The sequence below is a fragment of the Plasmodium gonderi genome, assembly GCF_002157705.1.
Source record: "Plasmodium gonderi DNA, contig: Chr09, whole genome shotgun sequence".
Taxonomy (NCBI): domain Eukaryota; phylum Apicomplexa; class Aconoidasida; order Haemosporida; family Plasmodiidae; genus Plasmodium; species Plasmodium gonderi.
The window spans coordinates 1,485,638-1,512,494 of record NW_021628934.1 but is presented as its reverse complement, the minus strand read 5'-3'; the positions used below and the strand labels follow the sequence as shown (position 1 = coordinate 1,512,494).

The 26,857-nt window shown below is 29.2% G+C and overlaps 4 protein-coding genes across 4 annotated transcripts; 1 reads left to right on the top strand and 3 right to left on the bottom strand.

Annotated features, from left to right (window-relative positions):
- Nucleotides 1–903: 903 nt before the first annotated feature.
- On the bottom strand, nucleotides 904–6,126 carry PGO_093110 (hypothetical protein, conserved; the record flags this gene model as incomplete). The annotated part of the gene is made up of 2 exons (XM_028687899.1): nucleotides 904–1,073; nucleotides 1,263–6,126. The coding sequence occupies 2 exons, from the start codon at nucleotides 6,124–6,126 to the stop codon at nucleotides 904–906; spliced, it is 5,034 nt and encodes a 1,677-aa protein (XP_028543700.1).
- Nucleotides 6,127–7,882: 1,756 nt separating this feature from the next.
- Nucleotides 7,883–9,617, top strand: PGO_093100 (hypothetical protein, conserved; the record flags this gene model as incomplete). The annotated part of the gene is made up of 6 exons (XM_028687898.1): nucleotides 7,883–7,946; nucleotides 8,332–8,396; nucleotides 8,710–8,802; nucleotides 8,961–9,065; nucleotides 9,263–9,322; nucleotides 9,480–9,617. The coding sequence occupies 6 exons, from the start codon at nucleotides 7,883–7,885 to the stop codon at nucleotides 9,615–9,617; spliced, it is 525 nt and encodes a 174-aa protein (XP_028543699.1).
- Nucleotides 9,618–10,080: 463 nt separating this feature from the next.
- PGO_093090 (hypothetical protein, conserved) lies at nucleotides 10,081–17,127 on the bottom strand (the record flags this gene model as incomplete). The annotated part of the gene is made up of 1 exon (XM_028687897.1): nucleotides 10,081–17,127. The coding sequence occupies one exon, from the start codon at nucleotides 17,125–17,127 to the stop codon at nucleotides 10,081–10,083; it is 7,047 nt and encodes a 2,348-aa protein (XP_028543698.1).
- A 1,805-nt stretch (nucleotides 17,128–18,932) lies between these two features.
- PGO_093080 (hypothetical protein, conserved) lies at nucleotides 18,933–24,482 on the bottom strand (the record flags this gene model as incomplete). The annotated part of the gene is made up of 1 exon (XM_028687896.1): nucleotides 18,933–24,482. One exon carries the CDS (start codon nucleotides 24,480–24,482, stop codon nucleotides 18,933–18,935), a length of 5,550 nt encoding a protein of 1,849 aa, XP_028543697.1.
- Nucleotides 24,483–26,857: the final 2,375 nt, after the last annotated feature.

The following is a 26,857-nucleotide window of genomic DNA, read 5'->3' as shown; positions in this document are numbered from 1 at the left end:
CAACGATTCAGTTATTTCTATAAAGGTAATTTCTGTTAAAAAAAATTCTGAACACTAAACCTTAACAAAACAAGCAAATTGAACCCATGCACAAAAACAAGAACGCCACGTCCACTACACACACACATATCAAATTGGGAAGCTTGTTCAAAACAAAACGGTTTCCAAATGATGAACATATGAACAAATATTGCTTTCTTCTTTTTTCTTTCTCGTCACTCCGTGTTTATATATTTAAACAAGTATATTACGCAATCCTGTTTCCTACCTCTATGAGAACGCTATACAGATGTACCATCTATACTTCTCTCATATGGGTACCATCAAGCGGTATGTTGAATGTATGAGAACAGGACCCTCCCATGCCCTTCAAAGTATATTTACATACAATTTATTTAAAACAAAAGAAAGAAAAAAAAAATGAAACAATGATACTTTAGCTTTTTCACCTATTAAATATAATTTTTTTTAAGATAAGGAAACGTTACCAAATGTTGTTAATAATTGTAATGGACGCCATCAAAAAAAAAAAAAAAAAAAATAGGGACAATTTTAAGGCAAATCATTTAATAAATCATTTAAATGTTTACACAAAAAAAAAAAAAAAAAAAAAAAAAAATTAAATTAAATTAAATTAAATTAAATAAAATAAAATAAAATAAAATAAAATAAAACAAAACAAAACAAGACAGGACAGGACAAGACAGGATACGATAAGATAAATGAGAAGGCGTTTAAAAAGGGGTAGTTTCGTGCGGAACATGCATAGGAGATTTATAAACGTACAATGGGTTGACCATTCTATAGAGAACTAAAAAAACAAAAAGGAAAAAAAAAAAAAGACGTGCATAAAATCCTATACAAATATGAACGACCATGATTGTTGAATAGGTTCTCTTCTCTCTATTTCATTTGTAACACTTCCTTTATTGCCTTATACAAGTAATGGTATTTTATATCCTCTTTACTATTTAACTTGCTTATTTCCAAATGGTCGCAGTCCTTGATGATTGCAAACATCTTTGCGTAGTTCAAATATGAGCTAATGCTTGGTACTATCATTGTATGCATTCCTAAATGGGGAAAACGGAAGAGTGTATGTATGTGTGTGTTTGGGGTGGGGATTGGAAAAAAAATTCTTATACGTGTTAGAAGAATCACACATGGGGCAAAATTGCCAACCTAACTTCATATCAAGCTGGATAACCAGGTTCACAAGCAGCTTCACAAACAGCTGCTGCTTTGCTTTTCATTTGTCAAACCTATAATGGGAAGAGGTGTTTTTTCCGATTCTGAGAAGGAATAAACCTTAATATTAGTATGTTTAATTCTTTCCTTGAAGGAATACTGTAAATTGCTCAAGGACGAATCATAATTATTTAGCTGATAAACGTAGGGCGATAAAAAAGTCTTGAATAAATATGCAGTGGATGATAAGGGAGAGCCGAAATGAGGCGTAGCATAAAAAAAGACAAATTTTGTTTTGCTTAAAATGTTATTATTTTTTAATAATACGTGTTGAGTTAATAAACCTCCCATGGAATGGGCTACAAATATAATATCATTATGCTTTCCTAAATTTATGTCTTTTAATTTTTTCAAAAGGAAATTGGATAATTCATCCAAATTCATTCTATCTGTATAAAAATATTTTTCCTTATTAAAATAGTGTTCATACTTTTCTTCTTTTTTGTTAAATAGTGAATTAAGCACGTTCAGATAAGAAAACATATAATTATAGTTGCTATCTTGTTCCTTTTTTTCATTTCCGTTAATTGTGCTGTTTATAATTCCTACTTCTTTTTTCTCTCTATTGTTTTCTTCATTTTTTTCTTTCTTCTTCTTCTTCTCCTTCTTCTTTGCATTCTTTTTCTCGTTTTGACGACAGTCCTTGGTGTAGTAGTTTCCATCAGGATATAGTGGGGCGTGATAATTAAAAATGAAAATATTGGAATATTTATTACTGGGGTATAATAAATAAATAGGCCATAATAAATAGGATAATAAATCGCTATAAAGATCCAAATCACTTTTTAATTTTTTATTATGCAAAAATATGAACTTGAAAATGTTTTTGTTAATAATTTTCGTATTAGCATAAATAGGCAAAATATTTTGATTGTGCTTGTAATTTAATACTAGCATGCTAAATAAATATTCGTGCGCAATAAAATGAAAGTTATTTCGTATTTTTGTGCATTTCATTATTTTTTTACTTGACTCATCAAACAAAAACACATTTTTATTATCCTTAAAATTTTCTGTATTATCATTTATAGCATTAAAAAGATCATTACCTTTTTCTTTCAGCCCATTTTTCTTCAATTTTGATGATGGTTCACTTTCTGATTCATCTGATGTTTTTTTGCTTTCATTTTGGTTGCTTATATCGAGAAAGTTCCACATGTAATGTTTTTTGTCAGTACTACTATCAACCGTCTTGCTTGCATAGCCACTATTTTCCATCTCTGTGTTAATAATACCTTTTTTGTACTTTTTCAATCTATTATTTCGATAATAAAAACGATGGCTTGGACTGTTATTATATAAATTGGAGAATCTCCACGTACGAAGGGCGTTTCCCCTCAGGCCGTGTACGAGCACTATGTCTACCTTTTTTTTTTTTTTTTTTTCCTCTTTCTTCTTTTCCTTTTTTCTGTTTTTCTTTAAAGTCTCCGTATTTGTTATAATCACTTTTCCATCTCTCTCATTTTTCTCCATTTTCTTTTCTTTTCTCTTTTGTGCTTCCCGTGAATTACCATATCCTAGTTGCCCTTTTCCATCAAGATTGCCCTCCTCTGATGCTATCTTTTTATTTCTGTCTATGTGAAACATTTTAGAGTAAGTATAAACAGGCAAAAAACGTAAATTCATGTTATAAAAATGGTGATTGTAATTGCTTATCATGTACATGTGCTCATCTAGCAATATTTTTTTTTTTTTTTTTTTTTTTTTTTTTTTTTTCTTCTGCAATAAGGATGTCTGATGAGCGGGAGAATCACATAACAATTCCTTCAAATTTATCTTATGTTGCATTGTTTCATCTTTTAGCATATTATCTACATTGTCTAAAAATAAATCGAACGGGCTTCGATGTGATTCATGAATCTCTTCCTTCTGTTCATTCACAGCTTGTTGTTTCTTTTGCTTTTTTTGAGAAGTTCCTTCTTCCTGGTAAGGACGTTCACATGTGTACGCATATTCTTCTGCATCTCCTTGTAAGGTAGCTAATAGAATTGGGTGTTTTTTCGTACTTGTTATATTTTTCTTCTCGTGTTGTATGTTTGTCATACCAATAAAATATTTATAATGTGACTTGATATTCGTAAATGCTCTTATACTATCAAAATATACTGAGCTTGGTACTAGTCCCTTTTTTAAATTTATGAGGGATAAAAAATTCATATTATCATTGAAAAAAAAAAATTCGGCACTAATAAAATATGTAAAATTAAATGATATCCTCATCACATTTTCTAATATATTTTTATACATAAAATACAAAACAGAAAAAGAGTTAAAACATAAATCCTTGGATGAAAAACTGTTTGCAATAATTTTCATAAAGAGAATTAACTCGTTATGTATATTTCTATTTTGTCTTTTCATAATATTATGAGATTTCTTTTTCATTTCTATATTGAAACGATCATCTGCGCCTTTATTCGCACTTGTGCCATATGGGGAGGTCACGTTTAGGGTTGACAAGTTCATCATTGGTAGACTCATCGTTGGTAGACTCAGCCTTGGAAAGCTCATCGTTGGCAAATTTAGCATTGATGTATTATAAGATTTTTCATTTTCTTTTATCTCTTGCTGTTCATGCGACCCAGTTCCCATAAAAATCTTCTTAGGTGATACTTGATATGCGTTTCCGTTCTCATTTGCACTATGCTTGGTTATGTCACTATTTCTGCTTACTTCTTTGCTTACATTTTCGTCCTTTTCATTGCTTACATTTTCGTTTTTTTCATTGCTTACATTTTGGCCCTTTTCATTGCTTACATTTTGGCCCTTTTCATTGCTTACATTTTCTCTCTTTTCTTGGTTTGCATTTCCACTCACTTCTTTGCTTATGTTTTCACTGCCGTTAACCCATGGGAGGGGTGATGAAAACTTCTTATCGTAATGAAAAAATTTATTCTTAAAATTATTATTTGAATACAAGTTAACGAGGAAGAGGAAATCTAGGTTTAGCGAATTCAACCTGTTCAAGCACATGTTCCTGAGAATTACATGAATCCCGGAGTTTACATACACAGATGGATCGTTCCCTATGTTCAACAAATCGTTTATCTTTTTTAGCAACGTTTCAATGTTTAAGTTATTTTTATTTTTTAATTTTCTGTCTATATGAATTAGGTTAAATAAGATGTTTTCTTCATTATCCACATTTTTATCATTTTTTGCTTTTTTTTTATTTTCATTCTGTGATATATATTCCATGTCCTTTACATTACCTACGTACTTTAATTTATATTTTTTCTCTAAACATTTTATTATTTCACTCAAGCAATTTTCGAAAATGTTCTTGTCGCTGCTGATTCTGTTGCTACTGCTGCTGTTGTTGTTATTCCCTTTGCTAGTATACGTGGGCATCTTTTCATTTAATGTAACATAATCAATTATCTGATATAACAATTCTGTTAAAATTACTTTGTTTTGGGATCTCTTTTTTTGGTTATTAATATTTTTTAATAACAAAGTGGATGACAAATTTCTACGTTTATTTTTTTCCCTTTGTAATGAGAAATCTTGCATTCTGTTCTTCTTTATACTTCTTACACATTCGTTACTGGTGTTAGGGATACAATTAAAATGGTTGTCTTCGCTGTAATTTTCTCTTTCTTTTTTATTATTTAACTTAAAAAGAAGGCGTATGGCTAGTAGCAAATAGTTATTTGTCGATTCGTTCATTAAATCCAATTTATTTTTTATGACATATTGATGAGAAGTCATTTGTAAAACGTTAAATTTGTCCAAGTATATAACAAAATGTATATTCGAAATATCATTAAATTTGAAAAAAATATGAAATTTTTCTTTTAAACAATCGAAATTGATCAAATAATTGTTTTTTAAAAAATTGGTATATTTCTGTTTCTTCATATAACTATATCTTTTTTCATTTTCATCTTTTTCAGAATTCTTATATATATGTGTTCCATACCTCTCTATGTTATAAATGGAATTATCCTTAACGTGGTCATAATTTTTATGAACTAATGACATTTCATTGATATTCCTAAATGAGTATTTAAATATTCTCTGCCCGGGTAATAAGAAAATCTTTTTTGTGTTGTTGTAAATATAGAGGTAATAATAAAGCAAAAAGGTGTAGAAATAGAAACTGTAGTTGTGCTTGAGGTCTTTATTCTGAATGTCTGCTTTTTTATTCATCACGTAACTCAATTTCATTAAAAAATATATCACAAAAGAGTCATCTAGTATTTTACTTTTCGATTTGTTCAATAATATATGTCTCAAGAAATAGCAACTAATTTTTAAAATTTTATGATTTCGTTCATTCTCCATGGGTAAGATTTTCCCCTCCTCTGGGTTCCCTGTAGAACCATCGTTTGCTGCATAGTTGGAGGTACTCTTTTCTAAATCCTTCGTATTGTTTATAACGACATTTTTCTCTTCACTCTTGATCTCTTCAATATTCTCAAATATCGCTTGGGAATTTAAGTTTCTGTCATGCGTAATTAGAAATTCCTGACTCAAAATTAACAACACGGAGTAGACATCACGGGCATCCAAAGTGTTTGCAAATTTGTTTCTCCTAATTAATTCATACAAAAAATTCAAAGAATAATCACTTAAGAATTGTCTATCCTTATAAGTCTCAGTAATGTCATTAAAAAGAAATTTTATTGATGGGTATTTTTTTTTTTTGAATAGGTACAAGAATGATTGTTCTTTTTTGTAATTATAATGACCTGTTTTTTTTCTTTTTTTATTTAGATCATCTTCTATCCTTAACAACAGGGGATATGTCGTAATGTTTTTCCTATGCTTTATTGTATTTTTTAATTTTTTGTTCTTTTTCCTGTCTCCAAAGTTTAGCTTCGAAAGTAAATTAGCTGAAGCAAAACTTATTTTCTCTAAAAACTTGTCATACATGTTTTTATTTAGTCTCTTTTCTTCCTTTATTCTCCACTCCTCATTTATTTATATACCTATGTATATATGCTTATGTATTTATATATATATATATATATATATATATATATATATATATATGCATGCGCACTAAATTTAAATGAATCCCCCCTTTGTATCTTTTATATCTTCAGTAAGCATATTCTCCTTCATATCTACCTTTCATTTTTTAAAGACTCTGGTTTCGTTTGATGAATCATGTAAATACCAAAGGGCACATCTGGTCATGTCATTTAAACATGTAATCTTAATAGTTCGGGTGCGTTCATAGAGATGTGTATGCATACACGCCCTGATATTATAAGCAAAGGAAAGAATGGACGAAAAAAAGAAAAAAAATACTCGAGTGGAAGAAACAAATAAGGGAGTAAAATGCATAAAAATAGCTTACAAAAAAAAAAAAAAGTTAGTTTACATAGTTTTTTCTGAGTCATCAAGCAGCCTACGAAAAAAATTTTACAAAAAAAGAAAAAGGAAAAAAGTAATAAGAAAAGAGAAAAAAACTTGTAATTGCACTGATCCACGGTGCTACGGAATTTCTAATGCATGAGAAATGCTGTAATGTGAAGTGGTTAAACAAATGTAAAGAACTTATTTAAAGTTTTTTTATTTTTTTTAGTAAGCATGTTTAAATAAAATCACTCAAAAGAACACTACGTGAATCACGCTAACACACCCGAAATTGTACGAAAGTCCACGTTAATTCGAAATTTTCTTTCAGTGTTCTTAAATAATGTTGCTAAATGATACGAGGGAACAAATGGTTGACTAGGTATACATAAATGATGGTAAAAAGGGTTGTAGCTTAATATACATAAATAAGTGTGTATATGCATAATTCTGCACACTGTATAGTTTTCAAACTGACATAAGATATAGTGGATAACACATTTTACAACGGAGAAGGCTAGTTTAAGATTCGCTGAAAGGGAACGTAATCGTATCAAAAAAAAAAAAAAAAAAAAAAAAAAAAAAAAAAAAAAAAAAAAAAATTATAATTTTATTGTACATATATAGGATCCATAATTAAGTGAAAAATCCATAAATTACTGTCGTAAGTGATTTAACGAACACACAAGGATAGTAATAAAATTTGTTCCAAAAATTTTAATTAATTTAACATTTTGCCAAAATGCAGTAATGTTGGAGACGTTGAAGTACCTCCTAAAAATATCAATTATGCTTATAAGCCTAGTCAAAGAGAAGTAGTTACTTTATATATATATATATATATATCATCCATCCAATGTTGTAAATGATTAACAAATACGTAAATTCAAAATTTCCGATGCTACAACGATGTAACATGAGCAAGCAGTATTTCTTTAATACAATATATGTGAAGTGTTAGCTGGGGTATTTTTTTTTTTTTTTTTGTATTTTGTTAAGTCTCCATGTACACATAGGCATTTTAACATCCATTTCATTATATGAGTTAAACTGAGTTAATGTTCTTTAATTTCACTGTCTTTTTCATATATATATGGACAGAGTTAGAATAATGTGATAATTATTCCCCATAGAAGTTTATTTAATTAACAGACGAATATTTTATCGTACGCCATATGCATAATATGTATGCGTACTAGAACAAAAGAGAAAAAATATCTTTTCGGGTTTCATATGAACCATCACGGAAATGAACTGGAACCCTTTTGTTAGAGGCACTCTTCGACAATATAATCATAAACTGAATAAATAAAAAAAAAAAAAAAAAATGTCGTCTATTAAAAATGCAACGGGAGTCAGACACAATGCTTTTCGCTTAAATGCACATAAAAGTGAGAAAAAATGAGTGTACAAAAATTAGTAAAATTTTTGAAAATTCGAAAAAAAAATTTTTTTATTTATGATCATATGGAGGAAAATCTTTTTCTCTCCATTGTGAATATAGATATTCAAAAGTGATTAAGTATAAAAATAGGCTCATGTATACACATATATTTGATCATCCATATGTGTATGTTTGAGCACCCATATGTGCATGTTTGAGCAACCATATGTGCACGTTTGAGTATCCATATGTACATTTTTGAGTATCCATATGTACATTTTTGAGTATCCATATGTACATTTTTGAGTATCCATATGTACATTTTTGAGTATCCATATGTACATTTTTACACATCAATTTTTGTATACATGTCTCTTACCACATTTGGACAGAGCTGATTTATAATCGAATGAGAAGATTCAATTGGCCTCCTCAAGAATGTTCAGCTATACATCCGGTAAGATAAAAATAACCTGCATTCATCGTCGTTAGTATCTTTTGCCTCTCCTTTCTCTCCGCCTCCCTTTTATTTTTTTTATCCATCTAAATGATGTTCCTATTTGATGTATTCTTCGCATTCCTTGTCCAAAATGCTGAGAGTATTATTTTTGTGTTACCACATTTAGTTTCCCTACTTATAGATATCACAGTTACTATTACTATCACTATAACTATTACTATCACTATAACTATCACTATTACTATCACTATTACTATCACTATCATTATTACTATCACTATTTTTATTTTTTTCTTGGATGGATTCATAGATTGAGCCTTATGGAAAACAATTCTTCGTCTTTAATGCATACAAGAGGGACACAAAATTTGACAATGAAATTTCAAACACTATCAAGCCACTGGTTAATTTGTCTATCATTTTAGCACACTGCACCTATACTTCTTTTTTCATCTTTTAATCAGCTCCCAGTTTTTTTTTTTTTTTTTTTTTTTTTCCCTATCAAATTAACATGATTACTAATTTTATCCCTCTCGTCCTAACACATCTCTCTGTTTTTAGCTAAATCCAAATAATGAAAAAATTCCTTCAGAGACTGTTCTCTGTGTCTGTGATTTTGCCAAGAGGCCATTAATGTTCTTAAATTATTTAGACTTCAAGATATTGGTAAATGCAAAAAAAAAAAAAAAAAAAAAAAAAAAATACATACATATATACATACATGCATATTTACACACATACATGTATCAAACCCGCTGGATGATATAACTAACAGACAACTATCATGTAATGCACAACGTAACACATGAATATACAAAAATGTATGCAATAATATATGACTACATTTTTTCGCTCCATTACAGGAAGCTAATATGGATAAAATTAAGGATGGATTTAAGAAAATTGAAGAAAAATTAGACAAGGTTTTCCTTTTTTTTTTTTTTTGCTTATTACTTTCTACGCATACATGTAATACACAGTATGGCATATACTAACTGTACATTTCTCGATATATTGAACCTTGTTTTGAATAGGTAATTACACAGAACAATGCAATACATTCATTTTCTACTTTTACAGAATGATTACTTAGATACAAAATTTTCATTGATGCTAAAATACAATTTAAACAAGTCCTATGGTATGCAGAGAGTTAAAAAAGGGGAACACAATTCTTGGGGAATGAAAAAAGGTGTGTTTCGAAACAAGAAAACATAAAAATTAGTTTTATCTAGGCAAGATTTATATGTGTTCCTTTTGATATAGAATAAAATAGGGAGTAAAATTGTGCAAGTGACAAGGTGGATGGAGCCAAAGGAAAACACAAAAACGTGAAAAAACAAAATAGGGTATACCCTGCCTTAGCATCATTTCATAAATATAAAAAGTAAAAAAAAAAAAAAAAAAAAAAAAATGAACAAGTCAAACGAATTATAAGCTGTTTTTTTTTTTTTTTTTTTTTTTTTTTGACTGAAACTCTGCTCACGAAATATATATGACAATATGAACATAATTACATTTTAAGAAAAACATAAAAATGTGGGTTCAAAAAAAATTATATGAATGGTGAAATAACAGTGGCCGAAATGGAAAATTATATTCGTAGAAAACTGGATTGGTAGCAAAGTAGACTGGTGGAAAAATAAAGTGCTTTCTTGAAATCACAACTTTGTGGCTTCTGTTAATTGTCTAAAATTGTAGTTCTTCCTGTAACCCGTTCTAGGTAGTAAGCTAATCTGTTTAAATTGATGTAATGATAATAGCCAATTAAGTTGTTCATTTTAATTTTTGCTTTGTACGTTTTTCCACTCATGGAATTGTCGTTTATACATAGGTAATTTTTTCCGTCGCAAATAAATAGATAATTAAAGGAACTTTTTCTCAATGTCTCTCCTCTCTTCGAATTCGTGTTGTGGATATAATTATTTGTATAAGAATTGCACGGAGAAGTGCTAGGTGTCATGACACGTTCATTTTCACGCGTCCTTTTAATTTTTTTATGAACTTTTAAACTGAACTTTTGTATTAATGTATTAATTAAAGAGAGGGGGAATACACTAGGAGATATTACTTTATTTTGTTCTATGGAAACAAAAAATTTTAAGAGAAGAATTGTTATTTTGATTTCAGTAAATGAGGAAGCGTCATTTAATAATATATAAAGAATTTTTTTTAAGAAATTTTTCTTTAAGTAAATTATGTCTTGTTCTAAATGAACGATACTGAAATTGTTGTCATATAGAATACTATCATCTTGACTACTCTGTCTTTTCACCTTGCTCCCATTAGTTCTAGATGTAATTATCTGTTTGTTAATATATATGTTATTGTTTATGAAATTTCTTTCAATTTCTATTAAGTTAATTAAATTTATTAAGTTTAAGAAATGGCTATTGTTCTTATTACATAATATGTAATTCAGCACTTTAACTTCTTCGTAGAAATTATCAAGTGGTGCAGCATTTCTCAAATCGGTTTTATGCAAAATGTCTATTGATTTTATGGCATTTGTTAATCCCATTTTTTCGTTATATAGTTTTTTATTGGACACTATTTTATTGTCTCCACTTTTCATTGGTAGTATCAGTGCATCACTGCTATTATTTTCATTCGATTGACTTTCCTTTTTTGTATCCCAAAGGAATTCTTCCCTTATACTGGATTTGTCTTCCTTTTTCTTGTGAAAATACACTGTTTCTGTCGTAGAAACTGAATTGATGGTTATTTTATTTGTTTGATTTGTACATATCTTGTTTTTCAATTTATTTTCCTCTTTCTGTTTTTTTTCATCTACATTTTCTTTCTTTTTTATACACTTGTGTGTAGACAAATTAACTGTAGATTTTTTTCTTTCGTGCTTATTTTCCAAATTTTTTTCACTTTTTTTTTTTCTTTTCAATTTTTTTGCATTATCCCGCTTTATTTTGCTGCCCATCGACTCTCTTCCATTTCCATCTAAGGGAGGATCATCATGTACTTGTGGATAACTCTTTTCAGTATTACATTTCTCCCTTTTAATAGACATACTAGAAAAAGACTCAACAAAGTTACAGTCTTCCCTTTGAATAGAGGTACTAGAATAACTTTCCTCCATTTTAAAGTCGTATTTTTTACTTACACTCTGTCCAATCCTTTTCTTTGTCTTTATTTTCACCTCATTACTTTGTAATTTGTTTAGAATGTATACAGAATTGCTAGAACTTATGATGCTTTCTTTTTTATAATTAATTTTATTTTCCTCCTCGTTATAATTAAACTTTACAGATTCTTCCACTGTATTTACTATATTAAAATGTTCCATATTTTTATTTTTATAACGCTTTTTTAAGTTTTCACAAATGGATTTAATTTTATTCTCTTGTGAAAAAGAGCAAATTGGTAATACGCAAGTCTTTTTCGTATGTTTCAAAATTTTCTTATTATCTCCTACACCAATTGTTGAATTTTTTTTTTTTTTCTTTTTTTTCAAATTTTTAGTTAGTGTACTACCTCCCTTTTTCATTACAATTTTTTTTTTTTTTTTTTCTTTTTCATATTTATTCATTTCATTTGAGAATGTTTTATTTTTACTATAACTATTATTCATTTTCTCTCTGTTTGTAATGTCTTTTCCCCTTTTGTCTCCATGCTTATGCTCATATGTTAATTTTTTTAGCTTTGTACATCTACGCTTAACATCAGAACTGATATTATTTGTTGTTTCTTTTTTAAATTTATCATCACTTTCGATACAATCATAACGTGAAGTATTAACATTTTTATTATCATCATTGTGATAAGAAAATTTCACCTCTGCCATCATCATACCGTTATGCAATTCGTTTTCCTTATCACAGTTAGTATAATTAGGGAAACTATCAGGAATTGGATCTTTTAATAATTCTGCATTACTTTCTTTTTCTATCGTCAAATTGTTATGTATAGTAGTACTAACGGAATGTTCTTTATTATTATGTGTCTTTTTTTCTGTTATCACATCTGAAACGTTGGAAACGTTGCAATAATTGTGCCCATCATCAAGGGAATCATTTTCGAGCACGTCACTTATGCATCTATATGGTGTATTTTCCATACTAGGGTTATGAACTGTCCATAAGGATTCTTCTCCCTCATACGTATGATACTCAGATGGGATGTCTTTATCTACGTTGCTATTCATCACTTCTCCAATGCTTTCTCCAAGAGCAGTTCCATCCTTTCTTTGATCCTGCTCATTAGGAAAGTTGGAATCTGGGCTATTTTTAGAGATGACAGCAGGTTCATTTTTAGCTATAGCAGCAGATTCATTTTTAGCTATAGCAGCAGATTCAATTTTAGCGATGGCAGTAGATGCACTTTTAGCGACGGCAACAGACCCATTTTCAGGGTCCTCTACCTGCACACTATTTACTGCGTCTTGCTCCATGCTGACAGCATAAATTTCAATATTGTCATCACTATTTGAATGGCTACATGACAAGTTGTCAAACTTCTCCTTATTCACTAGCTCCATGTCATCCATTATGGAACCTCCCTTAGTGGTATCATTCGAGGAACTGATTCTAAAAAATGTTTGCTTATTTTCTCTTAACTGATTGTAAAGATGATTATCATTATTCATAAAATTAGAACTACTTTCACGATTAACATTATTAACATCTTTAACACTGTTAATACTACTAACTAAAGGGGGGCCCTTGGAATTATGCATTAAATTATCATCCCTCAAATTGTAAATATTAGCACTACTACTAGGATCATTCTGGTTGGCATAATTTCCTCCAATACTCTGATTATTTAACATAACATCATTGTGAATATAGTTATGATATCTGTACTGTTGATCTTTATTTTCGCCCCAATTTTGTATATAACACTGTTGGTATATATCCAATGGATCCTGAGGGGCAGAAATTGATCCCATAAGGTTTACACTTTTTGCCTTTTTCAAAGTGCTAACATTGATATCATAGTGTCGTATATTTGCTTGACTATACCCATGTCCTTGGCTTTTCGAGAGACAGGTAAAACCTTTGGGATTCGCTGAATAACTCTGCAATTTTCTTAAATTTTCATTTTTTAATATATCTACAGGAGTGTAGAAATTATTATTTTTTGTGTAATTATTTTTGCCATTATTCCTGAAACTGCTTCCACTTTGTGTCCACTTTTCATACACCATACATGGAAAAGGGGTGCAATTCCTCACATTTTTATTTAACAATGTTTTATTATTCTGTGCATGTGAAATTCTACTCTCGGTTTGGTGATCGTTTCTGATATTCGAACTGTATTGTGTGAAGTTTTTCAACACTCCATTGTTTAATAGCAAAGCATTTGTGTTAATTACATTCCCTTTTGTGTAATTAAAAGAATTTCCATTTTTTGCTAAATTATTTGTGGCACTAATTGTGGCATTATTTGTCGTGTAATTTCTATTCATATGTGCATATACATTTCCTCCAACGTTGGAGCAATATGTTTTGTTTCTGTGAATCATGTTCACTTTAGAAATTGCTGCAGGGTTCATTTGGGAGTAAATGCCCCCAAATCCATTTTGATATCCATCGTGTTGATATCTAAAATATGTACAAGATTTTCTTATGCTACCATTTTCCCACATTTTTCTGGTACCGGTGGCATTAATAAAACTGCCTTCATTTTCCTTACAAAATATGTAGCTTCTTCCATTAAACTTATTAGTGTTGGGTTCATTGATGTTGTAGTTACACCTTAAAATGGTTTTATCCAAAAGGGTTCGTATATTTTTTATAGGGGCTCCATAAGACTTTAAATAATCTTCGCCTATGAAGCTCCTAGTCCCTGTACCCAAATATTTTCTTTCTCCTGTTTTATCCTTTATGTTTCTTGTATTAAAATAGTTATCATGAAAATTGGTATTCTTTGTATAATCATGGTGAACATTTTTAGCGCTCACATTGGTTGAATAATCATTGGCTTGATAACCCTTGGATGAGGAATCCTTCGCTTGATAACCCTTGGATGAGGAATCCTTCGCTTGATAACCCTTGGATGAGGAATCCTTCGCTTGATAACCCTTGGATGAGGAATCCTTCGCTTGATAACCCTTGGATGAGGAATCCTTCGCTTGATAACCCTTGGATGAGGAATCATTGGGTTCCCCTTTTTGGATAGGCTCAGATGGCAGTTGTACATTTATCTTGCCCATAGAACTGTTCCAATTTTGTTGAGGCAAATATATGCTCCTTCCATCAATTTTATTATTTGTGAGAATTCCTCTATTTTGTGAACACTTACTACCGGTTCCTGTGTTATTATGCATATTTCTAACGAGCGAACCGTGCATCGAATTAAGTTTGCTTCGTACATTTCCACATGCATTAATCCCTACACCAACAGCATGTGAAACATCATAAATGTCATACAACGTTTTGTAAGTTTTTTGCAATTCGTTTGTGCAATTTCTTCCCTCCTTTGGTTGTAGCATATTTATATTATTATTCGAAATGCATGAATTATCTATTTCTTCTTTGGATTGAACAAATAAGTTATACAAAGGGTTAATGAGGTACTTGTTGATTATATTACTTTTTTCATCCTCTACGTTTTTTTCACCCCCTACATTTTTGTCATCCACTGGATCATCATTTTGCTTCTTCTGTTTTTCTTCATTAACGTGCAAATTGTTCCGTTTCTCATGCGTGGAAATCGAAGAAATTGTTTTCTTAACAGACAAGGCTCCAAGTGATTTATTGCAATGTGTATCATTACCCTGATGGGTTCTACTTTCTCTACTTTCATCCTTTGGACTGCTAAAATATCTATGTGTAACTTCATTCGGAGAGTTAGAAAGTTTATTATGACTATGTGACGAATTCGTTACATTCTCATACACGCACTGTTGTTGACTAGTGTGGAAATTTGTACTTCTTCCATTTATGATTTTCTTTAATACTTCACATTTGTTCATGTCCTTATTCACTTCATAATGCCCCCTTGATTTAGCAGTGTTTTCACTTTTTATGGAAATTCCTGTTCCTTTTTCATCTTGATTAAAGTAGATTCCATTATTGTTATACATTAGCTTTAGTATAATTTCTCTCTGTGCTATACTTTCTTCTTCCTTGTTGGTAAAGTATTTTAATGAGTTTTTCTCTTGTGAATAATTAGCATCATTGTGTGCATTTGATAAATCAGACTCATTATGTATTTCATCATTTGTCTTCTTTTTCTCATACTCTGATTTTTTTAATATTTCTTTACTAGCTAATTTGTCTTCCTCCTGAATAGTTGTTTTTATTACATTAGGGCTATTTAAATTGGAAAATTCCATATTTTTATATACCACATGATTATTGACTTTATTCGCGCTATTGTTAATGCTTGAACGTACATTTCGAATTACTTCGTCTTTTTTTTTAGAAAAAGAAAATTCGCTTATTCGTTTTTTCTCCCCCTCGATTTTGTCATTTTTTTTCGTATGCTTTGGATATAAATTTTGATCATTTTGGTTTTCATGTTTATTTTCATGCTTGTTTTCATGTTTATTTTCATGTTTGTGATAAAAATTGGCACAATTTTCCTGATTTCTGCTGAGATGATATTCGTTGCTATTTCTGACGCCACGCTGGGAATTTTCCACATCTGTGCAAACATGATCATTTTCTAGGCCATTAAGCTTTGCAAAATAATCTTCTCCTTCTCCTACATCTTTTTCACTCGTCTCTCCATACGCATATTCATTTAAATCTATCACATTGCTGTTCGAGTTCATTAATTGCTGATTATCTATATCATTTTCTTCCACAATTTTCACATCGGTGCTTAAATTGTCATGGTCCCATATTTCAATGTCTGAATTTCTATCAAATACGTACTTTCTTCCAACCTTTTGAGTTCCATCCAATATGTTCATTTTTTTCAATAAATTACTTTCACCACGATCATCATCACTATAGGAATTTTCTCTTTTATCGTGTTTCAATTTGTTACTTTTTATTTTAATGCTTGTTATTAACGTTTCCAAAGAATCAGAAGATGAATTTGTGTCGTAAGCATTTCTGATGATTTCACTAGTGCAGGTATAATGTTTATTGGCTAATTTTCCTTTATTCGCTCTTTTTTCCCCATTAAAATATACACTACCCTTTAAATTTTGTGTTTTGTTTTTTAAGCTCTTTACTTCTTCTTTTATGCTATAACTGTTGTTCTTCAAAGTCGTGTATTTTTTTGATTTCTTTGTATAGTCATTGTTTTCATTTTTATGTAATCTGCTTATATTTCCTAACATTTCATCATCGCTAGCTGATATAGAACTTCTGTTATGACCTGTGTGAAATGTGCTGGATGCGTTTTTTTTTTTATAATTTTTAAATTTTTGCAATATATTTATTTTTTGAAAAAAACTTTCTCTCTTTTTTTTTAAATCATAATTTTTTCCTTGACATTCCTGGTAATTTTGCGTGTATTCGTTGTCAACTGTTTTTGCAGAACTGTCCTTACATTTTTTTACACCCCTTTTCTCTGAGATTGCTTCTTCGCGTGTCCAATTTTGTTTGCATTCTTCTCCTTCACCGTTCTGTTTCTTTTCATTGGTTTCTTCGGATGTGCGATGAAAGGAGTTATTACTAGTAGAAATGACACTATCGTTAGTGTTATTTTTTTTTTTCTTTTTTTTAAAAAACGAGAAGATTGAAGCAGATTTTGACCTTGCTCTCTGTGGTTCAGTGTATTCCCCCATATTATCATGAAATGTACTTTTTAGCATCTTTTCATTTGATAATATTTACATATTTACATATATATGTGTAGACATTTACAGAAATGTGTTGCATACACGAGGTTGTGGCTTAACCATTGTGAAAAAAATTATGCACTGGAAAATAAAAAAAACGGGTCTTCAAGCATGCGCAACATTTGTTTGTGGAAAATCCAAAACCGATTATTCATAAAAAAATAAATGCAAACATATGGATTATAAAGAAATACTTTCACACATATGCACGTTCAGGGAAAGATGCCAATTTTTGCGTGTGCGTCTGTATATATAACTGCATAAGTGCATTCACTATATCTACATTAATAAGTGATGTTTGCTCTATTTAATGCAAATTACATTTAAGTTGTAAGTGCAAATATGTGAACTTCCCCTTTTTTTTAACACTCTCATATAAATATCATGTTTAGTCAACTCGTAACAATTGGAGAATTGTGTGTCCCTGCTATTATGGTCTGATGTGTTGCATTCTTCTGTTTTTGTCTCGTTTTACTTTTCACGTATAACTACAGGTGAACACAACTTTAACCTACTTTCACCTTTTTGACATTCTAATTAAGAGTTTAATATTTTCGTTATAATTTTTTTTTTCCCCCTTTTACTTTTGCTTTTAAAATGAACAAATTTTATATAAAAAAAAAAATGTGCAAGTAATGAGGGGAAAAAAAAAAAAAAAAAAAAAAAAAAAAAAGGGGGGGGAGGAAGGGAAAAAAAAAAAAAAAAAAAAAAAGGGAAAGAAAAAGGGGAAAAAAAAAAAAAAAAAAAAAAAAAAAAAAAGGGGGGGGGAGGAAGCGGTAAATACAGGAATGTGGACAAGCAAAATGAAGCAGTCAGGACAAAAAAAAAAAAAAAAAAAATGTAAATTTATAATGACGCTAAATTAACATGAGAAAAAATTCCTGTGCTAATTATATGTTCGATATGGACTCCTTACAGTATGAAAAAAATTACATCCCTTTATATTTGTACAAATGTACATGTGTATATGCGATAAAAAAAAGAAACGCGCATGTGGATACACATATGTCTTTATACATGTTTGAATTTTTCATATGTAACAAACCTGGTAAAACTTTTTTTTCAATTATAAAAAGTCTAAATGTAACATAATGCTGCCCCCCCATTATAACTTCATAGAAACATTTCATACCATTTTTTTTTTCTTTTTCTTGTGTTAATTTTATTTTTTTAATCCTTAAAATGGGAATACAAATTCATATATTTGAACATAAATATGTGTTAAAAAAATAAAGAGAATATTTAATTTCAATGTTTATTTTCAAATTGTTCTGTAATGAAAAAAAAAAAAAAAATAAAATTGTATTCATCCCCTTTCTTCTCAAAACAAAATTCACTTTTGATTATATACATTCTCCACCATTTTTAAAAGCAGGAAAATAGGAAAATAAATAAAGGTTGCGTAAAATACAACATGAGAAGTGGTATATGTTACAACAATGTGTTGGAAAATATATATATATTTATGTTGCTAATGGATGTAAAATACAAACGCGTTAAAAAAAAAAAAAAAAAAAAGGGGCGGGCAAGGGAAGTAGTGCATTACGATAGATTCTGACTCAGTGAATATCTTAGCGACGAGGGGGGATGTTTGTATGTAGGGTAACAAACATGTATAGAAAAACGTCTTAGCAATTACCTACATCCCCATTTTTGATGACAAAAGTAATTCAAACATATCCATTTTTCAGTTTTTCCCCACCAATTTATATAGCGGTTATAAATGTAAACGTGGTCCAATATAGTTTTTGGAAGGCACTGCATAATTTACAGTATTTTTAATTTTTTCTTTTTCTTCCCCGTCTTTTGGAATTATTTTTAATTGATCTAAAAGCATGAAGTGTTTTTGTCCTAAACTTTTCTTTTGTCATAAGTGGCTTCAATTCAACATAAGAATATGGTAACAATTTATCCTTTTTGATTATATCCCCTTTTCCCTTCTTTGATGTATATAACTTTTTATCTGCTGTGACGAAGTTGTTCGCCTTTTTTTTATTATATTTCGATTTGTTATGTAACCTAAATTTGGAGTGAATATTTTGTTTTTCATTCACGTGGTTATATTTTCTATTAATCATTTCATCTTTTTTTTTGTTTCTAGAAGTTTGCGATATTGAATTTGCTGGATGAACAATTATTTTTCCATCCAAGCCTATTTCTACATTTTCTGCTTCCTCCTCCTCCTCTTCATCATCAAAATTAAAATCAACTGAATGTTTTCCTTTTGGATTTGTTTTTTCCTTTCTTAAACTCTGCATAGTAAAATACTGTTTACCAAATAAATCATTTATTTCCTTTTGATTCGTAAATGCGATATTTGGTTTCTTTTTAAATAGGGATATTCCTAAATTGTTAAGAACATCACTGACTTTTTTATTAACTTTAATATTTGTATGTTTATTATTTTTATTATTTCTATTTTTTTTTGGAGTTCTTTGCAGGATATTATCCAGAGTACTTTTAATGTAAGTAGTTTCTTTAGAACCTCTTGTATTTTTTAAATTTTCAAAAAATTTCGTTAAATTTCGGTTCTGACTTTTTATCTTCACATCATGATTGGTTGCCTTGTTCGATTTTTTTCTATTTAATTTGTTTTTCCTTTTATCATTTTCCATTATTTTATGTTCTTCCCACTTTTCTGGATCCTCGTTTGCCTTTTTAGCCATTTTACCATTTTCAAGTAAGCCATCGTTATATGAACTTTTTCCACTTGAATCGGATGACACATCATCATCTTCAGATATTGCATAGGATATGACAGATGATCCTTCATCTGATGAGGAAAGAGATACGTGTGTACCTTTCCTTTTTATCTTCTTTCTTTTCTTATCATGTTCCATTTCCTTCCCATTCAAATAATCATTCATATCATTGCCATCATCACTACTATTGCCACTTTTGAAATTTTTTTTATGAACTAATTTGTTGAATATTTTTCTATTATGTTTTGACAGATACGCCACGATAATGTCATATGGATTCTGTTTTTGTTCAACTACTTGTTCCGATTTGCTTACCAAGTAGTGTAATCTTAATAAAAAATTTTCAATGGTGTATTTTTTAACCCCCTTCCTAATTTCTGAAATGTCATTTAGAAGTTTCGTTAACTGTGTTATGTTATCTAGTATAACATCTTTGTTAAACCGATACACGCATGAGAGGAGAAATTTTAAAAATACTTTTAATAAATTCTTCTCACTAGCATTTGATAAGGCTAAACATACACTAAATAACTGCACCTGGTCATCATACTCAATTTTATACCTTTTTATTAATAAGTGTAATAGATGAATAGCTGTCTTTTTGCAGCTAGCTTCTTCCATTAACAAACCGGGTGTCACATGTAAAAATAATTTTTTTAAATTTGAGGATCCCAACTTTATTATGTGTTCGAAGAAACTATTTTTCCCTAACTTAGCTGTAAATTTTTTATTGATATAAAATAAAGATTTCATAGTGATTGGCAAAATTTTAAAAAATAAATCGTAACAATAATCTCTATCCACATGTTTACACTCATTCAAGTAAAATAGTAAGCTGTTTAAATACACGTAAAATTTTTTAATATACTTATTAATGTTGTAATTATCAAGATTTTCAAAAAATAAAAAAATATTTTCCTTGGTCAACATTACAGGGAGTTTACTTTCTGTCACTTTACTGTTGCTATATATGCTGTTAAGGATATGCATCTCGTTTTTGTTCAAACATAAGCTGCCTCTTGGGTTCTTAATCCCATCATCTCCACTGCCAAAGCCAGTGGTGTGATTTTTTTTTAAAAATATATTGCCGAAATATTTAAACATGGATGCAACGTTATCATATATTAACATCTTTATAAATTTGTACTTTTCTACATCCATTTTGATCTCTTTTGTAATTTTTGTTCTTCTCAACCTTTCCATCTGTGAACAATTATTGTTTTTTTTTTTCTTTTTAATAAAATTTTTAATTTTGCTTCTTTTTCCAATATTACTACTACTTTGGTCTTTTTTCCCTCTTCTTAAGTTTTTTTTGTAGCTACGTTGGTTTTTTCTATGTAACATGCAGTCTTCTTCTTCCTCCTCCTCCTCTTTACTATTTTCATGCATCTGATTTGTATCACCACATGGATCTATATCACATGTGTTCGTTGTTATGTTCCTGTTCCAGTAGTTGTTATTCAGCATTGGATTACCATTTTCATTGCCAATTGGATGGTATATCCCATCAGTGTACATAGTTTCACTCACCTGCTTAGGCAAATAATACTGGGCACTATTATTATTTTCTTGCAGGTTTTGATCAAAGAGCTTCGTCGATTGCTCCATCTGATTGACGCAGAAATTGTTTCCTCCAGATGACATTCTCGAATATGCATCTTTACCTTTTTCTATTTGTGTACTATTAACATTCCACCTATTTCCCCTTGCATTTTTTATTCTCCCAATTAGTAACAGCTTATTACTAACCATTTCATTCACTAAATAAATTAATTTCTTATAATGAGATGAACATGCGATAAGTTCATCATAGGTAAAAAATGGTATTAAAATTTTGAGAACAATTAATATACTAATTAAGGAATAAATTTCTTTTTCAATTTCGTTTCTTTGTATAAGCTGCTCGAGGAGGCTTGAAATTTCACTTAAATTTGCATCTGATGAAAAATATAAAGCCACATGTATCAGTTTTGAAAATCCTTCAATTACCATAGACATATTTAAACTACTTTCATCTGTTTTTACATTAACTTGAGAAAATTTGTTTTCATAATTAGATGTTACAATGGATATGAATCGCGGTAAAAAAATTTTCAACAGATTATCTGAAACTTGGCTTAAAAAGAAATTATTTTTCTTTAAATTTAAAATGGTGTATTTACATTTTATATCTCTAACAATCTTGTTGTTATCGAATATTTGGGAAATACATTCTGAACCTTGATTATTATTTATCTTCAACGTTGATAAGTAAAAATTTTCAAAAAAGTTGATAAACAGAGGTAGCAATTTAAAATCATTACAATTGATAAACTTTGTTACTAATATATACAAATCTTCCATATTTGTAGATAGGAAATAATACAAGTTGATACAATCATTTAATACACGTGAGAAATGAATCAATACATTTTTTATATGTGTTAAGAATAACTTTTTTTTTATACTGTGTTCTTCTTCTTTCTCATATAAATCAATGTAATACATTAGCAAAGGATAAAAAAAATTCATTAAAAATTTAAAGTTTCCACCATGGTATGTTCTGTTTGTGTCTTTGAGAATTCTATTTATTATATACACATCCTTTGATAATAATTCTTTGCTTGAAAAAAAAAAGTATTCTTCAAAAAAGGTGTTCAACCCTAATACACGAAACAGTTTTGATAAACAATTTGTTAAGCAATTTTTGTACGTCTCATCTACACCTTTTAGTATCAAATTTTTATATTCTTCTGGAAATTCTAAGTTGTTAACTCTTAGCACAGTCGTTAATTTGTTCAAACTGTTCATTAAATCTGTTTCTTCATCCATTTTGTTTATTATAAAATAAGGATTTTCACTCAATTTACCAACTTCTTCCCTTTTCATGTATTCATCAGAAATAATCAGCATATATAAACTCCATATCTTTTTCAAAACTGTTGAATAAACGTTGCTATGTTTACTATTAAACTTGTCATAAAATTGGTAAAACTCCTCCTCCTCTGTATAATTTTTTTCTTTATATAAATGAATAACAATATTTTCGTAAAAGGTAAAAACTTCCTGAGCTGTCAAAAATATCATCGGATGAATTACAAAATTGTTAACTGTTAATAATTTTTCAATCCATTGAAATGCATTAAAAATGATAAAGTACGAGTATTCAAATGCTTTCGTTTTTAAAAAATGAAAAGAAAAATGCAACAATACTACATGTCTATGTATAAGGTGCATTGTGTTAAATAGATTGTACACTGTCATAAATATGTTCTGTGTCAATGTGTTCATGGTCTCTTTCACATCTTTCAAGCTTTTTTCCAAGCGCAAATCGACTTTATCATAAAAATTTTCCATCAACATCTTAATTTCGTCCCTATTATTTTTTATCTTTTCATTTTTTAATTGTTCACTATTGCATAAATGATCCAAAAAATTTGTTTTATTTGAATCAAGCTTTTCTTCCACAAAAAAAGATGAATGTTCATTTAAAAATTGGGAAATATTTCTTTCTTCCTCCTCTTGATTGTTTACATGAACTACGTTTGTACCTTCTTTGCATACTCCTATCGTGATGTTATTTAATACACATACTTTTCCTTCACTATCCTTAAACTTCTTAGATGTCACATTATTTGCACTTTCATGTAGAAACTTCAACAAGGTGAATAACAACATGACGTATTTCAATTTTATCAAAGAGTTCATGAATTTCCCTTTTGCAAAAAAACTTTGCTTATTTTGGAAATAAACCAATATCCACCTCAAAACAAAAAAGTTAAATATTTTGTAATTATCATCGTATGTATTATAATTTTCATGTAGATTTATTAATTCATTCATTAATTCAAAAAATAAATTTAAAAATTCTTCTACGTCTGAATTGAAAAAATTCCCACTACCATGATTGTTATTATCCTCTTTGTCATTTCTTATTTTGGCTTTTCCTATCAGTGATGGACTATTCACACCATTTTCACATTCTTTTTGGTAGATGTTAAAAATGGAGCAAAAAGAAAATATAAATCTTACTTTATACATATATGGTATTATGTGTGTAACGGATATGATAACATTCATAAATTTATATAGCATCTGAAAATTTTTAGTAATTTTTATAACTTTTAAATTCTTATATATGTAATTGAAAAAAACTTCAGCTTTGTATTTCGAACATATATTTACATTTTCGTTATTTTTATCTCTTATATTTTCAGCTGTAAAACCTAATTCTTCTACTTTCATTAATACATGTTCATGATCTATGCATTTTTTTATAACATCATAAAGAATTTTATAGCTCACTTTTTCAAGAATCTCATTTTTATCATTAAAAAGGAGACAATTTTTAACGATATCCGTCTCTCTAATTTCGTTCTTTCCGAATAATCTTTCCTTCAATAATTCAGTTGCGTTCTTGTTTCCTATAAATTCGTTAAATTTGTCATTTTCAAAATTTCCTCCATTCTTCCTCTTTTCATATTTCCTCTGGTTTATATATTTTATAATTACATTTGTGATAAAATCATTCGGTGAGCTGCTGTTACTACTGTTCACATATGGCAATTTTTTTTTTTTTTTAATAAAAGTCTTGGTCTTTTTCAGTTGACCCAAATTTCTTTTTTTGCATTTTTTGAATTTATCCATTTATCTCGTGTGTTATCATGTGTTGGTGCCCTGAGTTAAATGTTATTTGTTTTTTCTTTACTAGATCGGTATGTTTATTTGATATAAAGACATATGCCTTATTTTATTTTATATTTTTTTTTTTTTTGTGTCACTCCGTTTATGAACATGTAAGGAAAACAACAACGCCTGTTTATTAGTCACTTCCTTTTTTTATTAAACTGTATTCGTGTTATGTTTAAGTAATAATTTTATTCCTAATGAAAATTCAACACTTCTAGTGTTTGCATTAGAGACGTTACCAAAAAAAAATTTTATGTTCCTCCTTATGCATAAATGTTATACATATATATAAGCTCGAAAAAAAGAAAAAAGAAACACACTGTAGCATATATATGTAATATCACTTAAACAGATAAGTAAAAATGTAGAAGAAATGATCCTTTAAAATTACAAAAAATAATATTTGCTATGCAGAAGCAATATGCTCCTCGTGTAGGTAAATTTAGGGATTTTGAAAAAAAAAAAAATTAAATACGCTAATTAAATCATGTGAAAAATTGACATAACCAAGTAATCATATATATGCAAAATTAGTAAGGAACAATTTTGCAATATGTAACCTTGCCCCTCTGAATTCAAAAGCATATTTTTGCTCGGAACAGAAAATAAAAAATACAAGAACATGTAACAAAAATGTATATAGTGACCTGATTAAATTGACCTTCAAATTTTGTGATAATAATTTTCTTTTAAATTATTCGTTTAAATTTAAAAACCACTGAATTTTATTTTATTTTATTTTTTTTTTTTAAAGCTGTTTGGGGTTTCATTATATATATATGTCGCCCCTCTTTGTATTTCTTTTCCAAGGCAATTTTTTAACTTTTTTTTTCCCTCACCAGATCGCTTCTCATAATTTGTGAGGACGCTTGGGTTTTTTACCCCTTATTTATAGGTGGATAATTTTTTATAATGGTTAACTGCTAGGTTATATTTTTTTAAAAGCTTCCTAAAGTAGCTTCATATTATATCATCATCGTAAGGTAATGGAAAATATTTCACATAAAAAAATATTATAGCGACAAGAACCTATAAATAGCATGATGTTAAACAGTAAAGGTCGTTGGGTGTATTTCGTATAGGATACTCTTTTATCCAAACAATAAAAATAATGTTGAACCAGAGAACCTTTTGAATAAATATTCAAAGCAACAAGTTCAAAATATTCAAAAGGAAAAGTAGGTGGATGGGCTGATGTTCGTATATGAGGACGAAAGTTAATTATCTATATTTGGAAATTATCACATGCTTGTAAAAGGGAAGCGTGGTATGAACAAAAAATGGAAATTTCAATTTATATATATATATTTTATTCAGTTTTTACGAAAAAGAAGAGAGCATTATTTGAAATGTTTTTTCAATTTTAACGTTACTTATTTTTTATTTTATTTTATTTTTTTTACCCCTTCTCCTCGTTTGCGTGAATAAATTGTTCAAAATTTTGTTGTAACAACATATGGACTGTATTTCCAATTTTACGTCTCCCCTTGCATGTTTATGAGATCATTTTTTTGTCTTCATTCCTTTTTTTTTGGAAAGTGAAGGGGTGCCGATAAATGAAAATGATATTCCTGTTCTTGTTAAAAAATTGGCAGTTCACAATTTGGAGGTAACAAAACTGGATTAGCAGAAAGGTGAAAATAAATTGTGCCGTTGAAAATAAAGCCATAAATCTATATACATTTTCGCACATGAAAGGGCGCATTTATGTCACAGTTTAACACTCTGAACAAGCGACAGTAAAGCGAACAAATATGTACACCTTGAATAAATACGCAAATACGTCCATATTTATAAATGTGCAATTTTTTAATTGAAGAAAGAATAATGAAATATAGCATACCTGTACAAGACCCTTTAATTGTCATATCACTCTTATCGAACCTCTTTAAACGTTAGAACTTAATATCCTCCACCCGAGTAATGACACATATATTATAGTTCCCTTCAATATGAGCAAAGCAGTAATAAGCCTTTTGTGCGAATTATCTCATGTGATTATATTCGCATGCATGTATTCTTTTGTAGTGACCCTAAGTCAGATATTCAATTTTAGGAATAGACTTATATTATTTACAAACATTTATTGATAGGTTTTTGCTATGATAAGGTTTAGTCGTTCATATTGAATGATTTATTTTTATCGGATTTAGGTTGCAATTATACTAAACTTCCATAGAACAATTTTTATATATTCATGAAGATCACTTTGACTTCTATCATTTCTGGGCACACTTTCGTCCTTGCCGCATATAGCATGTGTGTGTGCGTACATATGTTGATCAAGCAATAATATACATATAATCACTTATTTACGTGTATATATATTTACT